General features: G+C 48.1%; 1 protein-coding gene across 12 annotated transcripts in view; it reads left to right on the top strand.

The window, feature by feature from the left end:
• Window positions 1–22,797, top strand: part of DNAJB6 (DnaJ heat shock protein family (Hsp40) member B6) — a 75,016-nt gene that overhangs the window by 12,634 nt on the left and 39,585 nt on the right. For 6 of the 12 annotated variants that reach the window (XM_080665363.1, XM_080665361.1, XM_080665362.1 and 3 more), the window contains exons 2-5: window positions 3,003–3,092; window positions 5,405–5,514; window positions 9,342–9,407; window positions 10,518–10,628. In XM_080665363.1, the coding sequence (XP_080521489.1) occupies window positions 3,028–3,092; window positions 5,405–5,514; window positions 9,342–9,407; window positions 10,518–10,628 (352 nt within the window). In that variant the 5' untranslated portion in view covers window positions 3,003–3,027. Of the gene's footprint in view, window positions 1–2,999; window positions 3,093–5,404; window positions 5,515–9,341; window positions 9,408–10,517; window positions 10,629–22,797 lie in introns of all 12 variants that reach the window. The other 6 variants (XM_080665359.1, XM_080665360.1, XM_080665353.1 and 3 more) reach the window with 2 other exon arrangements.

The raw sequence follows: 22,797 nt of genomic DNA, 5'->3' as shown, positions 1-22,797 counted from the left end.
CCAGTCAAAGGGAGAGACATTCAGGTGCACACTGTCTGTAGCAGTGAGCACCGGAGTCCTGCACTCGCAGGACAGCTCGTTTGTCCAGTGCTGTGGGTGATGCATCTGCTTATCAGTGATCAGCTCACCTCCACTGAGAGGAGAGGGTGTGCTTGAGTCAGCCAGCACCTGCAGTGTGTGAGGGTGGCGATGCTGGTGCCATTGAAGATGGAGAAAAGGGAAGGTGTTTGAGATAGTTTGCTGGACACTAGACAAAGCTGGATTAATTCACTTTGTATATGGGGGTGTAGCGATGGTGATGCTGGTGATATTTCTAGTCATGCAGCTTGGAAGCTCAAGGTAGAATTTACCAGAGAATGACCAGGTGGGACCTGTTGGGGGGTGGTCGACAGTTAGATTTGGTCATGTTCTATTTGAGATGTCTGTCAGACGTCCAGATGGCTAAGTCAAGTAGCTGTCTATTAATGTGTTGTGCCTAAGAGAGACCTAGGTTTGGACATACAATTGGAGAACCATTGCTGAATATATGTTATTTAAATAATGGGAGTGCCTGAGCTTTGCCAGCAGGTCTTTTTGAGGGAAGCGAGCTGGCAGAAAAGGCAGACCAGAGACTGCCTCAACCAGAAAGCCCAGTGTGCTCAGGGCTTTGGAAAGTCACACAGTACAAGCCCCGAAAATGTCTCTTGGATGCTAATGGCGGGGGCTGGCTCTTGAATTTAAATAAGAGGATGCTTCAGGTGTTGGGTGGGAGCTGGCCAGGGCTGGACAGGGAGTAGAGAAGGGTCAGCATTGGCAAAACGGGTAGCAGTGTGCGATTTTGGACTCTTCACCAGACGATCGGTCTCACTCAGTTCACTTGAATTTTCTTCACGGGGTGGTCTTCGTTTAGAAAGAAGAAAAGCACCAGCCTTGGAGGGCTGCCTGTGTCCAATTGACCATGTTCACAGGAGTGCCCGGGGGCAGGAGTCTCCCAGGGGGATGGTAGGTGGTTGAGCAATCACGTACTCACCACCTGGTAGGCAAGGCTTTCTGAGTTCCACCCATCTTCCCCTGGCTGTACCAACTGCCTTGAGGCTGCCACAAAACCATAATCATTTGCACAAACGTCGTACTTATTGCAAATATAAGGCGAACCATTGGGACTTAGAGAACCTGGGTCTGGGCTTTGAAATGGTAGCAAAAATACCTAAGCATGGCCTCTGACACACCAGATGACCTCTGAAGTGGGAGCTTTGTGCAGAGGTCTCTCTCTCCTGTCGTGACAGTGGGCTGGCATCATTCCCTGTCTGTCACTGCTAAGACTGCCCGCAGACCTGCGGCAACTACAGCTCCAAGTGAATGTAGCCAAGTGTATCCTTAGTCTTGAGTAGAGCTGAGGGGATGCTGGTTTTCTGCTGCTTTCTGGCTGCTGCTGCACTATTGTGGCTGATGGCCATGTTTTTAATTCCTGAACATTTCAGGTTGTTGTGCCTCTGGTCATAAGAATGGCTACCTCTTCTGTGGGTAGTCATTTCCAGGTTGAACTGCTGACCACTGTGCTTTGAATGATGTAACTACCAGCGAGAAAAACTTCTATAATAGTTGGCTCACTCGCATATCATTTAACTGATTGCATTTAAAACAGTTTCCCTAATATCTTATGTTGAACATATTTAAAAAATGGAAAAACTGCAGTGAACAACCTTGGACCCAGACATGCCTTCCGCTAACTGTTCCACATTTGGTGTGTGCCTCTCAGCTAGTTGGACTTGAATGCCAGGTTGGAGGAATTACAAGAAAATAGTAACCATATCGTCTTCTCTCCCTAATTTGTAATTTTTAAAAAAAATACATATTTTTTGATTTCAGAGAGAGAGGGAGAGGGAAAGACAGAAACGTTAATGATGAGAGAGAATCATCGATCAGAGCCCGCAACCCAGGCATGTGTCCTGACTGGGAACTTAACTGTGACTTCCTGGTTCACAGGTCAATGCTCAACCACTGAGTCATGCTGGCTGGGCTAATTGGTAATTTAAAAAACATTGAAGGACTACTTGAGAAATACGTATTTTACTATTCTGTTTTTAAAAAATACATTTTTATTGATTTCAGAGAGGAAGGGAGAGGGAGAGGGAGAAACATCTGTGATGAGAGCGAACCACGGATTGGCTGCCTTCAGCACACCTCTTCCTGGGGATCGAGCCTGCATCCTGGGCATGTGCCCTTGACCAGAATCAAACCTGGGACCCTTCAGTTCTCAGGCCGATGCTCTATCCACTGAGTCAGACCAGCGAGGGCCATGTTTTAGTAATCTAAGTGGCAAATTTTGTAGTCTGTTCTGTTACTGAGTTTCTTAACCATTTAATATTTGGAACTTCCATTGGTGTATTTGAGGTTATACATTCTTTTCTGAATTTCACGTTAGTTAGTTGTTCACACTGATGGCCTTTAATCAAAGATGGCCCCCCTTTCCCTCCCAGGATGTGGGGAGGCCAAGGTGTGTGGTTCCATGCTGTGGATCCTCCGGGCGAGGCACTCTTTTTCCTGGTGGCCCCAATGTGCTGCCCAGTGCCTGACACGGGACGCAAATAAGGGACGAGGCAACAAGCTTCTGAGCATGTTGAGGCGAGAAAGCAGGATGCTCGCCAGGGGCCTCTCAGTTGCTGCTTCTCAGGTGGACACCATGTCTCTGGCAAGTCACCTGTTAGTTTTATTTCGTTTAGGTTGGTGATTTTCAACTGGTGTGCCGCAAAAACTTTTAGAAATGCAATACCAGCCTATGTAGTCAGGGGCACTGACCTCTTTCTCCTTAGATTGTCAAATAAAAACATGTCAGCAGCCAACACTGTAGCCATCCAGTGTGAATGAATCAAAATTATACCTATTTTTTTTGTCAGGTTGGCAAAATATGTTTTGGTGTGCTGCAGAATTTTAGTAATTAGTTTATGTGCCATGAGGTAAAAAAGTTGGGAAGTCCGCTGTTCCCTGCCCTGATGTCACTGACCCTGGATTTCTAATAGCAGGACTCGTTCCAACAGCCTGTAAAACATGGTGGATTACTATGAAGTTCTAGGCGTGCAGAGACATGCCTCCGCCGAGGACATTAAAAAGGCGTAAGTAATTGTCTTTCTGAAATCTGTGCGGTTGGACAGTATAACTGTATTGCCTATAAAAACGGCATTCAGTGTAGTATAACAGTCATTGTTTCCATGCCCAGATTGGGGGTGGGGGTGGGAAGGAGGGATTAGGTTGCATGGTTTCCTCTGTTTCTTCCCTTGGGGCAGTGGATTCTGTTTCTGCTGGAAGTGGGTCAGAAACTTCCTGAGGATATGAGATAATCCCAGAGAGCCTGGCATTGGACTTTGAAATGGAGTTGACTTGGCACTTGGGGAGTGTGGTGCCACAAGCATCCTGCGGGGTCATCTGAAAATCCCCATTGTTGGAAGACCGCAGCCTGCACCTCTGACTGTGACTTGGATCTAACTGATTCATTAGATGTTTTGTTGTTGTTGATAATTTTTGTGAGCTAATTTGAGCCAAACTGATGATAATTGTTGGGAAGCAAAATCTTAAGGGATTGAGAAAATTGCTCCTAATTTTTTGAGAGAGAGAGAGAGGTAAACATGGATTTGTTGTTCTACTTAGGCATTCATTGGTTGCTACTTGTATGTGCCCTGAGGAACCCACAACCTTGGCGTATCAGGCGGATGCTCTAACCAACTGAGCCCCCGGCCAGGACATCATTAGATGTTAACATAAAGGGTTCAGTTGCCTGTGAGCATGGGACATCAGGGTCCCAGGGTGACTGAGATATGAATTTAGAAAATGCTAGTACTTTTAAAAGGAATAAGATGTTCCCATTTTGTGTTGTGCAGTTGAATGAATAAATATTGACAGACTTGATTTAGCCTTATTTATTTTAATATATTTTTACTGATTTCAGAGAGGAAAGAAGAGGGAGAGATAGAGAATCATTGGTCGGCTGCCTCCTGCACGCCCCCTACTGGAAATTGAGCCTGCAACCCGACGTGTGCCCTTGACTGGAATCAACCCAGGACCCCTCAGTCCACAGGCTGATGCTCTATCCACTGAGCCAAACTGGCTAGGGCTGGCCTCCTTTATTTTTAATGAAGAAAATTGCAGCCATGGGTGGTGTATGTTCTTAGAATAGTCCATTCTGTGGACTCATCCTTGTTCATGTGAGATGATTGGGAAAACTGAGGCTTACAGGTGTGTGGCTGTCCTCCCCCTGAGAAAACCCCCAGTACTGTGTGTGCTCACAGGCTCTCCTTGTGGTGGCCACCGCCCTGCTGCTCAAGCCCAGGTGGGGAAGCCTGAAATCTGAGTGGAAACACAGGACACTGTGCACTCCGTAGGCCTTGACTCGACGTGCAGTCGAACCCACCTGTGTGGGTGCATTTTCTCATCCTCGCATGGCTTGACTTGGCTCTTCTCTCCAGTTCTCCGAGTGCTCTGTCATTTTTTATGGAGGGCTGAAGCCCTTTAAAGGGTTGGGTCTGCTTCTCCATGATCAGATCCACGCGATGTGAGAATAAAGCCTCATGTTAATAACTTGCCACATGTTAAGAGGTTTACCAGGTTCTTCTAGTCTTAGGTTTTAAAGGGCACGCTCCCTCCCCATTTAATGTTCTCATACTAAGTATATGCTACTTACGTTTAGCTAGTATTAGACAGGATTTGTTTGTTTTGTTAGTCCTCACGAGAGGATATTTTCCCATTAATTTTTAGAGAGAGTGGAGAGGGAGGAAGAGGGAGAAAGAAAGGGAAGCATCCATGTGAGGGAGACACATCGATTGGTTGCCTCCCACACATGCCCTGACAGGCCAAGGATCAACCTGGCAGTCCAGGTACATGCCCTTGATTGGAATTAAACGCTTGACCTTTCCATCTGCAGGCTGATGTGCTCTAACCATGGGGAACACCTGCCATGGCAGGATATTTTAAAATTTAAACAGCATGTGATTTTCATGTTACTTGACCCCTTGGAACTGTGTGACCTTGGCCATAGACTTGCCTCCAGAATGGGATGGCTTTGAGGAAGACATGGACTACATGACTGCTATGGCTGAGACAGCCTCCCTGTGAGGAACGAGAATGTGAGGGCAGGAGGACAGTCGTGCTTTTAGTGCTCAGTGAGCAGGGCCGTCTCAGCCTCACATCTGAGCCCATGCTGTGCACACCTTGTACTTGCAAGTTAACACTTTTCTACTGATAGCAAGTTAACACTTTTCTACTGATAGAAATCGGTTTGTATTATGTGCTCTGGGTTTTAGAGCTACTTAATTTGGTTCTGAATGAAAAAGGGAGTTTGTAGCTCTGAAGCCATTTTCTTGTCTCATTCTGTTTCAGAGCCTATTGGATTTTTGGACTTTGGTTGTGATCAATACCTTTTACTCTTTTGAAGGTATCGGAAACTGGCATTGAAGTGGCACCCAGATAAAAATCCTGAGAATAAAGAAGAAGCGGAGAGGAAATTCAAACAAGTAGCTGAGGCGTATGAGGTGCTCTCTGATGGTAAGTGACCCCAGGGGCAAGACCTCACTGGGCAGTGGGTGCCCGAGAAGACGACTTTCGACTTTCCTCATAAGGTTGGACCCCGGTCTGTTGAGAGCATAGGTATTGAGTGCTAATGGAAGTCAGGTCCATTTGCCTAGTTTCATGAGTCAAGGCTGCTAACAAATCCTGTCCACAGTTCTTGGTGAAGAGGAGACGTGTCTGGGTTCTGGGGTAGTGGAACTCTATAAGGAATCTGGAAAACCACTGCTCAGCCTTGCCAGGAAGCAGTACTAGATAACCTAGCATGAGTCAAGGTGGAGGCATTTGAAAGGGTAGAGGCTGATTCACTGACCATGGGGTGGATGCCTGCTCCACGTGTCTGCATCACTAATTTTTTTAAATTAAATACTAGAGGCCCGGTGCATCAAAATTCATGCACTGGAGGGGGGTCCCTCAGCCCGGCCTGCCCCCTCTCACAGTCCGGGAGCCCTCAGGGGCAGGAGGTGACCCGGCAATCAGCGGAAGGCGATGCCCCATCACACCTCTGCTTGCCTGCGCCTCGGGCCGGCTCTGGGTGGCTGGGCAGCCGACATCTGAGGCATGCCTGCGCTTGGGGCGTCAGATGGGCAGCTGCCATCCAAGGCTTGCCTGCACCTTGGGCCGGCCCTGGGGGGCTGAGGGGACTGGGGGACTATGGAGGTAGGCACACAGAGTGGGCACTGCCATCTTTGAGGGCGTGAGGGTCAATTAGCATATTCCCTCCTTATTGGTTGTGGGCGCTGCCATCTTTGAGGCAGGACAGTCAATTAACATTCCCTCCTTATTAACTGGGTGCCTTCATCTTTGAGGGCGGGGCAGTAAATTAGCATATTCCCTCCTATTGGCTGTGGGTGCAGCCTCTTTGTGATGGCGTGAGGGTCAATTAGCATATTCCCTCTTTATTAGATAGGATATTTCTTTATTGATTTCAGAGAGGAAGGGAGAAGGAGCCAGAGATAAAAACATCAATGATGATAATCATTGATCAGCTGCCTCCTGTACACCCCCTACTGGGGAGTGAGCCCCCAAGCATGTGCCCTTTGCTGGACTCAAACCTGGGACCCTTCAGTCTGTAGGCTGACACTCTATCCACTGAGCCAGGCTGGCTAGGGCTGGGGTCACTATTGAAAGTCATTTTTTATGTTGGGACAAACCCCATTTTACCATCAACCATGTCAGCAGTTACTGATATGGGAGCACCTTGTTGTATCCATTAGTGCCTCCCTTCTTTATTTTAAAGGAAGGCCCAGGCATCTAATTTCACAAGTAACTTTGGTTACTTATGAAAGCACAAGAACACGGATGCCTGTCAGTCATCTACACTAATAAAAGAGAACCATGCAAATTGACTGTCCCTCTGCTACGCCCACCAGCCAATCAGGAGCGAGTATGCAAATTAACCCAACAAAGATGGTGGTGGCCACGGAGCTGGAGTGAGCAGGAGGCTTGGGTTGCCCCTGGCGACGGAGGAAGCCAAGCTTCCCACCCAACCTGGCCTCCACTCGAGGAGGGGCTGGGGGCCTTTGTCGCTGGGGGGGCGTGGCCAGCCTGCAAACAGCCCTCAGCCCCTCACCCAGGCTGGCCACACACCCATGGGGTGAGGGTACCCGCTTGGGGGCTTGGCCAGCCTGCAAACAGCCATCAGCCCCTTACCCAGGCTGGCCACGCCCCTCCAGCAGGGACCCTCACCCCATGGGGGCGTGGCCGGCCTGCAAACCACCACAGGCCCCTCGCCTAGGCAGCCCCGTGCCCCAAGGGAACCCCCACCCTGATCTGGCACACCCTCAGGCAAACCCCCACCTGTACACCAGGCCTCTATCTATACTAGTAAAAGAGTAATAATGCTAGTTAGACTGGGAGACCTTCCAGGAGACCTTCTGGATGTTCTTCTGGACAAAGCCATGGGGGCGGGGCCGAGGTAGAGGCGGTTAGAGGCCAGGATGGGACGGCAGTTGTGGGTGATCAGGCCGGTGGGGGGGGGGGGGGCCAGTGGGGGTGATCAGGTCAGCGCTGGGGGGGGGGCAGTTGGGGGTGAGCAGACCAGCAGGGGAGGCAGTTGGGGGCGAGTACACTGGCACAGGGGGAAGTTGGGGGTGATTAGGCTGGCGGGGGGGGGCAGCATTTGGGGGCGAGTAGGCTGGTGGTGGGGGGCAGTTGGGGGTGAGCACGCTGGCAGGCAGAGTGGTTAGGGGCAGGCAGGCAGGCAGGCAGGCAGGCGAGCAAGCAGTTAGGAGCCAGCAGTCCTGGATTGCGAGAGGGATGTCCGACTGCCCGTTTAGGCCCGTTCCCTGTAAACTGGCAGTAGGACATCCTTCGAGGGGTCTCAGATTGGAGAGGGTGCAGGCCGGGCTGAGGGACATCTCCTCCCCCCCCCCCCCCCCCCCCCCCCGTGCATGAATTTAGTGCACTGGGCCACTAGTGTTATTATAATGTAGCATTAAGGTCTTAAACTGATGGTCCAGTTTTTGAGCTGGACTAACAACACGGGACCTGTGTCTCTTTTGTGGGTTTCCTAGGCCATGAACATTAGACAGTGAGTATTGAGCTCAAACTCGCAGAAAGAGGATCTTTAAACCCCTGTTAAAACTTCGTTGCCCTCTTTTTATTTTTCAGAGAGGAAGGGAGAGTGAGAGAGAGGGAGAAACAGACTGACCCCACAACTCGGGCATGTGCCCTGTCTTTTAACTACTGAGCCACACCGGCCAGGCCTTTTTTTTTAAACAATTGACTTTTAGCCCTAGTTGGTTTGGCTCAGTGGGTAGAGTGTCGGCCTGCAGACTGAAGGGTTCCAGGTTTGATTCTGGTCAAGGGCACATGCCCGGTTGCAGCATTGATTCCCCATTAGGAGTCGTGCAGGAGGCAGCCGATCAATGATTCTCTTTCATCATTGATGTCCCGTACCCCCCTAAATTGACTTTTAGAGACAGGAAGAGAGAGAGAGAGAGAAAAACACAGATGAGAGAGTAACATTGATTGGCTGCCTCCTGCATGGCCCCTACCAGGAATTGAGCATGCAACCTAGGTATGTGCCCTAACTGGGACTCGAACTGGCGACCTCTTGGTGCATGGGTCGAGGCTCAACCACTGAGCCACACCAGCCAGGCTCCTTGCTTCCCCCTTTTTTTTTTGATGGAGTGTGCAATTTTCATGGTCTCTATGCAGCCTTGAACCCCAGCCAGGCTGCTAGGAGTCCTCTTCACAGGTATAGCTATTGTTTTTACTAGGACTGTGGTTCCCAAACCTGGCTGGGAGTGGTTTGCTCCTGTGCCTGGCTTCCCCACAGCCCTGCATTTCACTGCACGATTTTGGAGAACACGTGGTGGTGCATCAGAAGAACCTACAGGGTTGCTGTGTAAATAGGGCTACATTGTCATTCTTTTCATTCTAGAAGGTAATGAGGACAGGTAAGTTGCATGTCATGAAAGGCTTGGCTAGATTGTAGGTCAGGGCCAGGTTCCTTTTCTTGCTTTCAGTTCCTACCATCACTTCTAGGAATAATTTGTTACTTGGTGATATGATGTAATGTAGCACATGTGGTCTCTCTGGGTGGTAAAGTGAAATATTTAATGTTTATAATCACGTTTTAAACTTCATAATTATTAGTTATTTGAATATGGAGAGAGAGCTGTACTTAGATTTTCCCTGTACCCTCCTTGTCATTTAAAGTAAGCTGGTCCCAATTCCTTATCACTAATAGTGAACTCAGAACTGTGTTGTTTTTGACTTGTAACTTGGAAAACTTTTATCTATTGGACTTGGATGGGATGGGAACTTGGTTTTATTGACTTTTCTTTTTAAATTTACAGCTAAAAAACGGGACATCTATGACAGATATGGCAAAGAAGGATTAAATGGTGGAGGTGGAGGTGGAGGTATGTAAATGTTGATTTTTCTTTCTGGCAACAAAAGGTTTTGGAATTTGTTAGCTCGCTGGGACAGAGTCAGGTTTCAATAAGTACAGATGAAGCCCCCTGGGCTGAGTGGAATGGAAGGACATATTGACAGCGTTTATATAGCCCATTAGGAGGCTTTTGTTAGACTACACATGAAATATTATATTGTGAGTTTGTACACCCACATCATCACCTGCTTTATGTCAAAATATCCTTGGGGATTAAAAATAGATCTACTGAAAAACTAAAATCACTAGCTCTGGTGGTAAGGCTGGACAGGTGTATTTTTGTTTTTTTTATTCTCACCTGAGAGAAAGAAGAACATCGATTGGTTGCCTCTTTTACACGCTACAACCAGGGATCGAACCCAGAACCTGGGCACGCGCCCTGACGGAATCAGCTTGTCATCTTTTGGTGTATGGGAGAATGCTCCAGCTGACAGAGCCATCTGGCCAGCGCTAGACAGGTGTATTTTTGATGAAAAGTTTCTGTAATCGTCTGTGGTATACATTTGGAATTGAGGCTCTAAACCAGCCGTGGGCAAACTACGGCCCGCGGGCCGGATCCGGCCCGTTCGGCTGTTCTATCCGGCCTGCGGAGCGGAAAGAGCGGAGGGTTCTCTTGCTCTCCCCTTTGCTCCTTTACTTTGAATTTATGTTAGTTCACACAAACACTCCATCCATGCTTTTGTTCCGGCCCTCTGGTCCAGTTTAAGAACCCATTGTGGCCCTCGAGTCAAAAAGTTTGCCCACCCCTGCTCTAAACCAACCCTAGAAAGGTTGAGAGTAAATGTGGACACACTTGGTTTACATGAAGTTCCCTAACAAAAAATAAACCTGGTGAGAGAGGATGTGCTGATGACACATTGAGAGATGGTGGGGAAGGAAGGGGAGCCACATTGCTGATGTGACCTTCTGGAACGCTGAAGTCCAAACACATGTCACCTGAGTCAGGGCGGGGCTATGGTTTTGAATGTTAGAGCCTCAGGTTTATGGAATACTTTTTAAGGTCTTGAAATTTGATAATGTTCTGTGGACAAGTGATTGCCCTGTACAAGAACTGATAAGCAAGTGTGCTGTGCTTGTACAGGTGGAAGTCACTTCGACAACCCGTTCGAGTTCGGCTTCACATTCCGGAACCCAGATGATGTGTTCAGGGAATTTTTTGGTGGAAGGGACCCGTTTTCATTCGACTTCTTTGGTAAGTTCATTGTCAGGGTTGCTGTCTACTTGGTGTCACCATGACTCACAGGAGGACTGGTGGTGCCTTTTCTGTTTAACACTGTTGTATCTTGTCATCTGACTTGTCATTTAGGAATTCTAATGGTCTCTTTCCTCTTCTCGGGGACTTTTCTGAATTTTTACCTTACACATTAACATAATGAAGGTTTTTATGTATTCTTTTATAATTAACTTCGTTTTGCCGCCAGAATTAGACAGGTGCCCAGGTGCCCGGGCTTGGAAATGCTCTCCTGTTCCGTGGGAGCTGAACTCTGAGTGTTGTTCTGATGGAAGCCCGAGTCACAGCGCTCAGTGTGGAGGACCTTGGATCTCTGCTGGCTTGTGTTCTCAGTGCAGTGTGTGGGGTGTGTTGTGGTGAGTCGGCTGCACAGCGACCTTGGTCCAGAGGATGGTGTTTCTAGAGGAGCTGAGCTATTCCCGCTGTTTCAGAGCTGGAGGGTGGCTTGTCCCGTCACCTCCGTGTCCAGGAGTGTATGAGACCCGGGCGGTGCTGGGACACTCGTTAGTGCGGTGGAGCGCCTGTGCTAGGTGACCGGGGAGACGGGGCACAGTTCCTCCACTCATTTTCTTCTTTTGGCTCATTGAGGGGGAAGCACATCCTGTGTGAACCCCATTCTTCTGGAGCCTGGTTTTGATGGGATCAAACAGCCCCTGCCCTCTCTGCTTGAGGAGGAGCAACTCGCTACTGAGGCCGGTAGGTGCTGGGCCTTCTCGGTGGTGTGGGCTTCCTTGTGCTCAGGGCCGATGGGGATTCAGAGACTTCCTTGTTCTGCTGTGATGTGGCCTGGCTGTAAGAAAGTAGCTTACGTGATATCTGTATAAATGTTTACTTAAGAGCCTTTTAATTGACAAATGGAACAGTGAAAGCAAAGCAGAGGAATATTCGGAGGTGGGGGCCCACTGTGTGATTCTTTTGAAGTCTTGCTGTAGTTACTGCTGCCTTAACTGTCAAATGTGGCTTGGACTGCCTCCCTGTGAGCCAGGGGTGGAGAACCTTGTTTCTGCCCAGGGCCATTAATATTTATAACATCATTCTCAGGCCATACGTTACAAATAAATAGCCTGCTCTGTTTTGTCAAATATTTAATCAACTCACCCCTAATGCCTTGGCAGGGCCACACCAAATGATTTGGCGGATTTTATGTGTCCTGTGGGCCTGATGTTCCCCACCCCTGCTGTAGGTGAATGTAATTATCTGTCCCTTCTGAAATTTCCCTCTGTGTGTCAGTACAAACCTTAGCAGGTGTGTTTTGGGGGAGCAGGGAGTGTCATCCTGTGTTAGGGCTGGGCCTGCCCTTTTGCGTCCTTGGGCTTGGGTGCACCAGGTACACCAGGTGGATACAGCCCAGAAGGAAGGACCCTGTAAGCCTGGGACTTCTTCAGCACGATTTGTGTCTTGTGATTTTATTTTATTTTTTTTATTTTTAATTTTTTTATATTTTATTGATTTTTTACAGAGAGGAAGAGAGAGGGATAGAAAGTTAGAAACATCGATGAGAGAGAGACATCGATCAGCTGCCTCCTGCACGCCCCCTACTGGGGATGTGCCCGCAACCCAGGTACATGCCCTTGACCGGAATCGAACCTGGGACCCTTCAGTCCGCAGGCTGACGCTCTATCCACTGAGCCAAACCGGTTAGGGCTTTATTTTATTTTTTATGTCTCATGATTTTTTAAAGAAAAGAGTGAAAGGGAGGAGGCCCGAGGTAATGAAGTGTGAGCAGATTGGGTTCTCGGGAAAATGTTGGACAGGCCAGTCCAAGCTTCCTCATTGACGTGATTTTCCCTGAGGTCTTTCTAGGGGAAAGGAGATAGAGAGATGATAATTACATGTAAATAAATAACATGCCCTTTTACCCACCATAAGCTGTTTTAATCTCCTAACTTACATCCTCCAAACTATGAGATTTGTGTATATAAAGAAACTTTCCTGTGCCTGTGTTTTTCATTCAGACGGGTTATAGCTTGTGGACACAGGGCACATTTTGGTGGCAATTTCTTCTGTTGGCCTCAGAGCCCAGTTTAGGAGGTAGCCGGTCCCATTGCCATTCTGGACTCCATGTGCTAACGCCAGGACTGCGGTTCCCCATGCGTGGGGTGGCAGTGACACCTCTTCAATCCATTTTTATAGGTGTCCTAGGGGACTTCCACTTTCAGGCGGTCAGGATTTACCCACAGGAGGAGCTGCTGCACGGCTGCTGCATGTTTGGAGTGACGTTGCGGCCTGCTGGCGGTACGTGCGGCGGGCAGCGCGGCCATGGATGGTTATCAGCACCCGCCTCCCGGGGACTCAGCCCTGTTGTAATGCCCATTTATAGCAGCACATTATCTTTTTGTTTCAATTTTCACATGACTGTTTTTCTCTCCTGTTCTGGCTTCCAAAATAGTAGTTCAAGATCTATCACAAGGCATTCTGAGCTGAAGTTATTTGTCAGTTAGCAGGCCTCAGGTGCGACTTAGACTTCCCAGGTAGAATGGAGGGTGAAGAGTGTTGGACAGGCTGTAAACAGCTCTGTGCCTGAGAACCAAGCTGCAAGGATGTTCACTGACGGGGAGGGCTTGGGCCTGGTCCTGCTGACATTGAACCCTCCTGGAGGGCAGGCGTCCTCCCGGGAAAAAAGAGGTGGAGGTGGACTCAAACAAGCACGGACGCACGGTGCAGCCTGACTTCTGAGGCGCCGACTTGCAGCTCTCCCCAGGCATTGTCACAGAGACAGCTCTACCAGAGTGTTAATTGGCCCAAGGAGGAGCACTTGATTAGGGACCATCTTCATTTATTTTTACAGGGCAGTCAGTAAACTGAGGCTCTCACAGAGAAGTCATGGCAGGACTCACTGTCTGGGAGACCTGTCAGGGTGTAGCCTGACATTCATTTACTTGCATTCTCATGTCGGAAAGCCAAGGCCAAACTTGAAAATCCAAAACTGTTTCCAGAGCCTATTCATATCAGCATATTTCCCTTCATCCTGGCATCTGTCTTTGTGATGAGCCCTAGTGAGTGAAAAGGCTAGTGGAGGGTAATACGGCCTGTAGGCCTGGGAACTTAGCCTTTGGAGGAAGTTAATTGTGTCGCTGAGCCCGGTGCCCGGGTGGTGCAGTGAGCGTCACTTTGCTCTCCAGGGTTCGAGGAGGTGGACAGTGAGGAGCTGGAGCCCAGGGAGGAGCTGGAGCAGCCTGGCGGGGACCAGCCAGCGGAGCACACCCCGAGCCAGGGGGACAGTGACACACTGGAGGTGATCTCCAGTGAGGAGCTCGAGGGCGTCAGTGAAGATGAGCTGAGCGAGGGCTGTAGTTGGGGCCAGGCCGAGCTCCCTAGTGAGGAGCTGGAGTTCCTATCCAGCGAGGAGGATGAGGCCAGCCCCCGGGACGAGGAGGAGCTCAGCGAGGACTGCGAGGAGCTGTTGAGTGAGGACAGCGGTCCCGAGCTTGAGGTGCTGCTGGCGACCCCGGGATGGGACGGCCGGCTCACAGAGGGCCGGCCCTGGAAAGTGTACCTGGAATAAAGAGTTTCTGCTACTGCTGTGTGGTTGAAGCGCATCCTTGGGTCCTTGGTCAGACACCTCGGCGCTGGTGTGGTGACAACTGAGACGGGGCTAGTGGGGGTCTGGGAGCAGCTGTTGTACGTGGGTCTTTTCTGGTGCCAGGACCCCAGGGCCAGAGCCACAGTGCCTGGGGGCTGGGAACCCAAGGTTGGCCCAAGGGGTGGCTGTGAGGGTGAGTCCCCGCCAGGCCTCTGTAGTGTCTGGTGGCCTCAGGGTCCTCGGCATGTAGGTGCCTGCATCATGTTCCCTCTCTGCAGGTTCGTCTCTACAGATGGCTCATTTGAATAAGGCTGCTAGTGACAAGGGTTAGGGCCCACCCTGATGACCTTTCCAAGTGAGGTGACCTTTTCAACTGAGGTGACCTTACCGGTTCTGGGGTCAGGAGTTCAGACTAGAATTTGTCTTCCTGACAGTGCTCAACTCAGAAGCAGTGATTGAAAAGGAGAGGGAGGGGAATGCTTCAAGTTAGACCTGCTGAGAGAAATTGGGAGCCAAGGCAGTGCCACATGGGCACAGTGTGGGGAAGGAAGCCCAGGAGTGACCTATACCTGCGTGGTCCTGCCTGAGAGACACGTGTGGAGGATGGCAGCGCGACACAGGCCAAGGAGAAGCGTTAAAATGAAATAATTTCTTGCCAAGCCCATGGTCATGAGTGAGGAGCACTGAGGGGGAGCAGCTGCCCTCACCTGTTTCTCTCACCTGTGGGGTGGGGGTACGCCTAGGAAACAGGGTTGCACATGTAAGGATGTGGAGCTGCGTTTGAAAATAGTTAATTTTCACTTAAGATTATGCTGGCAAATGTGGGTGGATGCTGTGTGGATGATGTTCAGTTGCTTTTCAGTTGTTGCCAGTGTGTACTAATGTTTCCCAGCCATTTGCTCCCCTGACACTACCCCTCTCCCCCAAATAGGGAGAGGGATTTTTTTGGGGGAAAGGTCATTCATCCTGAGAATAGGCTCGTTCCTCCTGGACCACGGAACCAGCAGTAGCAGCCACCCCAGAGCGTAGCAAGCACGTCTGAGTCCCTGGCCAGCCCAGCCCTCTGCCTTCTGCTGTTTGGTTTCCCCGGGGGGAGCCAGCACTTGTCTAGGGCTGGTCCTCATTCTCTGTAGTTTGCAGGTGACCCTGGGGCCACAATTTTCCTGAGTACCTCGTAGGCTTTGCGCATGTCTTGTAGAGTTTTGGTCCCTCTGGTCAAGGGAGCAACTTCCTTCTGGAAGGTGGTGCAGGTGTCCTAGACTCAGGTACAGGGTGAAGGTAGACATGAGGGTAGGAGGAGGGGACAGAAAGGGCACCCACAAGGTGAGATACATGGTTTTCCTTCTGTGAGGAGGTCATTTCTGTGGGAGTCAAGTTCATGGAGCTCATTGGGTCCAGCACTTGCATCTTGGTTCCTTGTATAGATTTTTGCAAATCTTGAAAAATACAGTGTTGCAGCCAGATCTAGGGTGTAACCAGAATCTCTACTTTGTAACAGGAGCTAAAGGGAGTGGAAGTGGGTTTACTATTTGTTTGGGGGATACTGAGCCTGCTGCTGAGCGCTAGGCAGTCCCCACCCCCACTCACCTGGGCCTCCAATTTAATGGCTGCATTCTGGATTTGCTCCCATTTCTGTTTGTTTTATATTTCTTCCAGATAGGTTCTTTGCTTCTGAATATGTAAGAAATGACACTTTAAAAATGAGTTGTACTTTTAGCTGGTGTTACTGGGGTTAGTGGGTTTTGCTGGGGTTAGCTGGGAGATCTCGTGGAAGTCTAGAATTTCAGGTGTTTGCCTTTTCTGAGGGTTACTGTGTAGCTCAGCTTTGAGACTGGAGAATAGATGGAATGCTTTCCTGTTTGATTTTGTTTTGTTGTCCTTTGTGCCAGTGTTCTGTGTGCTGGGCGTTACTAGTGTGGGCCACATGGCCTGAAGCCACGCCTGCAGGCTTGTCTGCTGAGGGCGGTGGTGCTCGTACTTGGTGTGGGTTAGAGCACTCGATAGGAGTTGGTTTCTCTTCCGCTCACAATACTGAATTGTGGTAAAACTTCAGAAAATGTATGTATGGGTTGAAACATCTTTCACTCAGGTGTTTTTTTTTTTTTTTTTTTTAAGGATTTTTGTGTGTATGTGTTTATGTAAACATTTGTCTTTTTTTTTTTTAAATAAATCTTTATTCAGATTATTACAATTATTTCTCCTTTTTCCCCCCATAGCTTCCCTCCACCCATTTCCCACCCCACCTTCTGCCCTTACCTCCCCCCCACTGTCCTCATCCATAGGTGTATGATTTTTGTCAATTCTCTTCATGAACCCCCCATACCCCTTTCCCCCTGAGAATTATCAGTCCACTCCCTTTCTATGCCCCTGATTCTATTATATTCACCAGATTATTCTGTTCCTCAGGTTTTTAATTCACTTGATTTTTAGGTTCGCTTCTTGATAGATATGTATTTGTTGTTCATAATTTTTCTCTTTACTTTTTTCTTCTTCCTCTTCTTTAAGAATACCTTTCAGCATTTCATATAATACTGGTTTGGTGGTGATGAACTCCTTCAGCTTTTTCTTATCTGTGAAGCTCTTTATCTGCCCTTCAATTCTGAATGATAGCTTTGCTGGGTAGAGTAATCTTGGTTGTAGGTTCTTGCTATTCATGACATTGAAAATTTCTTGCCACTCCCGTCTGGCCTGCATAGTTTCTGTTGAGAAGTCAGCTGACAGTCGTATGGGTGCTCCCTTGTAGGTAATTAACTGTTTTTCTCTTGCTGCTTTTAATATTCTCTCTTTGTCTTTTGCTCTTGGCATTTTAATTATGATGTGTCTTGGTGTGGTCCTCTTTGGATTCCTTTTGTTTGGGGTTCTGTGGGCTTCATGGACTTGTAAGTCTATTTCTTTCACCAGGTGGGGGAAGTTTTCGCTCATTATTTCTTCAAATAGGTTTTCAGTATCTTGCTCTCTCTCTTCTTCTGGCACCCCCATAATTCTGATGTTGGTACGCTTGAAGTTGTCCCAGAGTCTTCTTACATTATCTTCAACTTTATGGATTTTTTTTTTTGCTTTTTGCTTTTTTGGTTGAGTGTTTTTTGCTTCTTTGTATTTCAATTCTTTGACTTGATTCTTGGGTTCCTCTATTCTGTTTCTGGGTCTCTGTATAATATTTTTTATTTCAGTCAGTGTATGTTTAATTTCTAGTTGGTCCTTTTTCATAACTTCGAGGGTCTCGTTATATTTATCGGCCTTTTCTAGGATATTCTTAAAAAGTCTTATAACCGTGGTTTTGAATTCGATATCCAGTCGTTTGTTTTCCTCCATTTCTTTTGTTTGTGATCTGATTCTTTGACCCCGCATTTTCACTGATTCCCTGAGTTGGTAAGGTAGATATTTGTGCTAGGTTTCCAATATGGCCCAGTGGGTCTGCTTCCCCAGTTAACCTGAGGTGGACACTCTTGGTGCACCCCTTTGTGGACTGTGTGTACAGCCTTGTTGTAATTAAGTCTTTTTTTTTTTTTTTTTTTTTTTTTAAATATATTTTATTGGTTTTTTACAGAGAGGAAGGGAGAGGGAGAGAGAGTTAGAAACATCGATGAGAGAGAAACATCGATCAGCTGCCTCCTGCACACCTCCTACTGGGATGTGCCCGCAACCAAGGTACATGCCCTTGACCGGAATCGAACCTGGGACCTCTCAGTCCGCAGGCCGACGCTCTATCCACTGAGCCAAACCGGTTAGGGCGTAATTAAGTCTTTATTGTTGTTGGTATCACTGGGAAGAATTGACCTCCGGGCCAGTTGGCTGTAAGGATCAGCTGTGTCTATGCTGGGAGAAGTTCGGTGCTGGAGACAGCCTTATAGGATTAGACTTGCCAAATTGCAATAGCCTCTGTGCTCAGCTTGGATGGGGTGGAGTCTCAGTTTTGGCTTCCTGTCAGCCTTGCCCTTGCGCGCATGTGCGCTTTCAGTCCTCCGCCTTCCCCAGCTCGAGTCTCCACCCGAGAGTCCAGACTCCCCCACAAGAGCGTGGGTCCCCAGGGGCTCGCCTGGAACTGGGGTTCACTGCAGTCAGAACTGAGGCTCAGTGCAGTCAGAATCCTCTGACTCCCTTCCACTAGGGAAAGCCTGTGGCAACTTCCGCAGCCTTTGTGCTCACTGGCGCGCGCGCGCGCGGGCACTTTCAGTCCTTCGCCTTCCCCGGCTCCCGAGTCTCCGCCCGAGAGTCCAGACTCCCCCCACAAGAGTGTGGGTCCCCAGGGGCTCGCCTGGAACTGGGGTTCACTGCAGTCAGAACTGGGGCTCAGTGCCGTCAGGAGCCTCTGACTCCCTTTCACTAGGGAAAGCCTGTGGCAACTTCCGCAGCCTTTGTGCTCACTGGCGCGCGCGCGCGCGGGTACTTTCAGTCCTCCGCCTTCCCCGGCTCCGGAGTCTCCGCCCGAGAGTCCAGACTCCCCCCGTAAGAGCGTGGGTCCCCAGGGGTTCGCCCGGAACTGGGGTTCAGTGCTGTCAGAACTGGGGTTCAGTGCGGTCGGAAGCTTCCTTCCCCCTTCCGCCAGAGAAAGTCAGCCAGGCTCTCAGCCGCCCTTCCTCTCTGCGCGCACAAAGCCCCTTTGCCGTACCTCCAATTCTCTGTGAGCTTTCCTCTTTCCTTCTAGTTGTAGAATTTTCACTCAGCCTGCTTTCCTGTGGTTCTGGATGGTGTCCGTTCTGTCTTTTAGTTGTAGTTTTGAAATTGTTGTGCGAGGCAGCAGTTTAGGTGTTTACCTATGCCGCCATCTTGGTTTCTCAACATTTGTCTTTTATGCCTAGTTTTTTCATACCATTCAGCTAGTCTAGTTTTTGTCAGAAGTTTGCCTTAGACTGTCAGTTTAGTACAGCCATCCTCCTTTATTTGCAGGGGATGCATTCCAAAACCCCCCTGGATGCCTGAACACAGACAGCGCCAAATCCTGTATGGACTATGCTTTTGTTTTATACATGCACATCCTATCTGTAAGGCTTCATTTATAAATTAGGAACAGTAAGAAGATAATAACGAAGAACAGTTGTAATGATACACTGTAATACACGTATTGTGAATGGTCTCTCGTAGAATGTCCAGTGTATGTAGGAACAGTGTGGACATGCTGGCCCAAGGGGTGATCCGTGTCCCGAGTGGGACAGAGCAGCATTTCATTATGTTTCTCTGAATGGTGTGTGATTTAAAACTTAATAATTGTTTATTTCGGGAATTTCTTTGATTGCAGGAAACTGAAACCATGGAGAGCGAAACCTCAGATAAAGGGGGGGAATTACCACACTTTGCTAATATCGTGGATCCCAGAATAATATCATTACTAAGGAAACTTGTAAAATGATCAAGAATACTTTCTCCCCCTAGACTCTGTATCAGGGTTCTCCAGAGAGAACAAAGGGTCTGTGTCTATATCTCCATTTCGGTCTCTGTCTCTGAAGACATTTAGTGTAAGCAGTTGACTCACATGACTCTGGAGACAAGGTTGGGTCCTGCAGAGCTGAGGTTCCAGCTCAATCCAGAGACCACCAGGCTGGAGAGCTAGGTTGCAGTTAGGAAGCCTGCAGGCAGGAGACTCGGGGTCAGCCTTTGGCTCTAATCAGTCCTTCAGCTGATGGGGTGAGCCCACCCACATTGGGGAGGGCGGTCTGCTCTGATCAGTCTACTGACCTAAATGCTAATTTCATCCCAAACACCCTCCACTTGCCGTGAAGTCCACCTGTCAGTTCGGCATCCATGCTCACCATCTCCTTAAACTACACTCACCACCATGTAAAGACACTGGCAAGGCCATCTGTCCCGCAGACACCCAGAGTGCACTGACCTTCCCCCAGTAGGAGGTGGCCCTTGGTTCCCTGTCAGTGGCAGTATGATACCAGGTCTGTATTGTGCCTTACACCATACCGGGATAGGCAGGGAAACAAAGATGCTTGCTGCTTACTTACTGATAAGTTTGCACAAACTACATTCTTGACAAACTCAGGAGTGGGAGATGCTCATGGCAGTGACTCCTCGTTTCTGTGTTGGTCCCATGAGTGCAGCTGGTGTGGGAGCTGCTTCCTCCTCCAACAAGCTACCCTTGCCCTGGTGGACGGGGCGGGGCGTCTTGCACACAGTGGGGGAGGAAAGGATGTGGCAGCACATTTGGTCATTTTCACGTGTCTGTTCAAATTTATTATCCTTTTTAACCTTAAAAATAACATAAGATGTGTATTCCATGTAAGAGTTAGGAACATAGGAATGAGTAGAAAGGAGGCGGGAAGGAATGGCCTTTGTCTTACTCCCAGTTGAAAGCATTGCTAACATTTTTCAGATACTAAAACTGTGATGTGTCCATTTATGTTCTCTTCTGCCTTTTACTAAAGCTTAAACGCTATGCCCATGTAAAAATCTGTGTTTAACATACCCCATTTCTTTATCTCCTTCCTTATTTGAAAATTAGGTTTTCAACTTTCACTATAAATTATGTTTTGCACTCTTAGTGCAGTGAGTTATCTCTGTGTTTGAGATGAGCTGTGTGTTTGTGTGTGTGTTTTTTTAATGACTTTAGAGAGGGAGAGGGAGAGAGATAGAAACATCAGTGATGAGAAACATGGATCGGCTGAGTCCTGCACAAGAAAATGTCACTGAAAAGCCACTGACTTTACTCTCCTAACATACTTGTAACCCAACTTATTTATTGATTGATTGATTGATTGATTGATTGATTTTTTTTTTACAGAGAGGAAGGAAGAGGGATAGATAGTCAGAAACATCGATGAGAGAGAAACATCGATCAGCTGCCTCTTGCACACCTCCTACTGGGGATGTGCCCGCAACCAAGTTACATGCCCTTGACCGGAATCGAACCTGGGACCTTTCAGTCCGCAGGCTGACGCTCTATCCACTGAGCCAAACCGGTTTTGGCACCAACTTATTTATTTATTTATTTATTTTAAATAAATCTTTATTGTTCAGATTATTACCGTAGTTTCTCTTTTTTCCTCCCATAGCTCCCCTCCACCGGTTCCCACCCCACCCTCTGCCCTTAATCCCCCCGCCCCCACTGTCCTCATTCATAGGTGTTATGATTTTTGTCCAGTCTCTTCCCGCACCCCCCACACCCCTTCCCCCCTGAGACTTGTCAGTCCACTCCCTTTCTATGCCCCTGATTCTATTATATTCACCAGTTTATTCTGTTCATCAGATTTTTTATTCACTTGATTTTTAAATTCACTTGTTGATACGTATTTGTTGTTCATACTTTTTATCTTCACCTTTTTCTTCTTCCTCTTCTTAAAGAATTCTTCCTCTTCTTAAAGAATACCTTGCAGCATTTCATATAATACTGGTTTGGCGATGATGAACTCCTTTAGCTTTTTCTTGTCTGTGAAGCTCTTTATCTGACCTTCAATTCTGAATGATAGCTTTGCTGGGTAGAGTAATCTTGGTTGTAGGTTCTTGCTATTCATCACTTTGAATATTTCTTGCCACTCCCTTCTGGCCTGGATAATTTCTGTGGAGAAATCAGCTGACAATCCTATGGGTGCTCCCTTGTAGGTAACTAACTGTTTTTCTCTTGCTGCTTTTAATATTCTCTCTCTGTCTTTTGCTCTTGGCATTTTAATTATGATGTAACTTGGTGTGGTCCTCTTTGGATTCCGCTTACTTGGGGTTCTCTGCGCTTCCAGGACTTGTAAGTCTATTTCTTTCACCAGATGGGGGAAGTTCTCTGTCATTATTTCTTCAAATAGGTTTTCAGTATCTTGGTCTCTCTCTTCTTCTGGCACCCCCATAATTTGGATGTTGGTACTCTTGAAGTTGTCCCAGAGGCTCCTTACACTATCTTCATATTTTTGGATTTTTTCTTTTTGCTTTTCCAGATGGATGTTTTTTGTTTCTTTGTATTTCAAATCTTTGACTTGATTCTTGAGATCCTCTAGTCTGCTGTTAGATCTCTCTATATTATTCTTTATTTCAGTCAATGTATGCTTAATTTCTAGTTGGTCTTTTTTCATATCCTCGAGGGTCTCACTAAATTTATCGGTTTCTAGAAGATTCTTGAAAAACCTTATAACCGTGGTTTTGAACTCTATATCCAGTATTTTGCTTTCCTCCATTTCTGTCATTTGTGACCTTTTTCTTTGTCTCTGCATTTTTGCTGTTTCCGTGTGTTGATAGAGTGGCTTTGTGTGCTAGGTGTCCTATAGGGCCCAGTGGCTTAGCCTCCCCAATTACCTGAGGTGGACAGCCTTGGTGCACCCCTTTGTGGGCTGTGTGCACAGTCTTGTTGTACTTGAGCCTTGATTGTTGTTGGTATCACTGGGAGGAATTGACCTCCAGGCCAGTTGGCTGTGAGGATCAGCTGTGTCTACCATGGGAGAACTTCTGTGCTGGAGACACCCTTATGGGGCAAGACTTGCTTCAGTGGGGCTTTGGTGCTCACTGAGTCTGCCCCTTGAGTGTGTCCCTTATGGATCTGAGGAGTTGTAATCTGGATGGTCCCACTCTGACCACTGGGTACACTGGCTCTTAGATCTCCAAGGAGGTGCTAATTTAGCCTCTGCCTGAAGCCACCCAGCAGGAGCTATGGAGAGATCTGCAGATTCCTCTTCTTTGTTTGGG

This window comes from Plecotus auritus, assembly GCF_963455305.1.
Source record: "Plecotus auritus genome assembly, chromosome: 4".
Taxonomy (NCBI): Eukaryota; Metazoa; Chordata; class Mammalia; order Chiroptera; family Vespertilionidae; genus Plecotus; species Plecotus auritus.
Note: the sequence above shows the minus strand (reverse complement) of the source record. Positions and strands in the feature narration are given on the sequence as shown.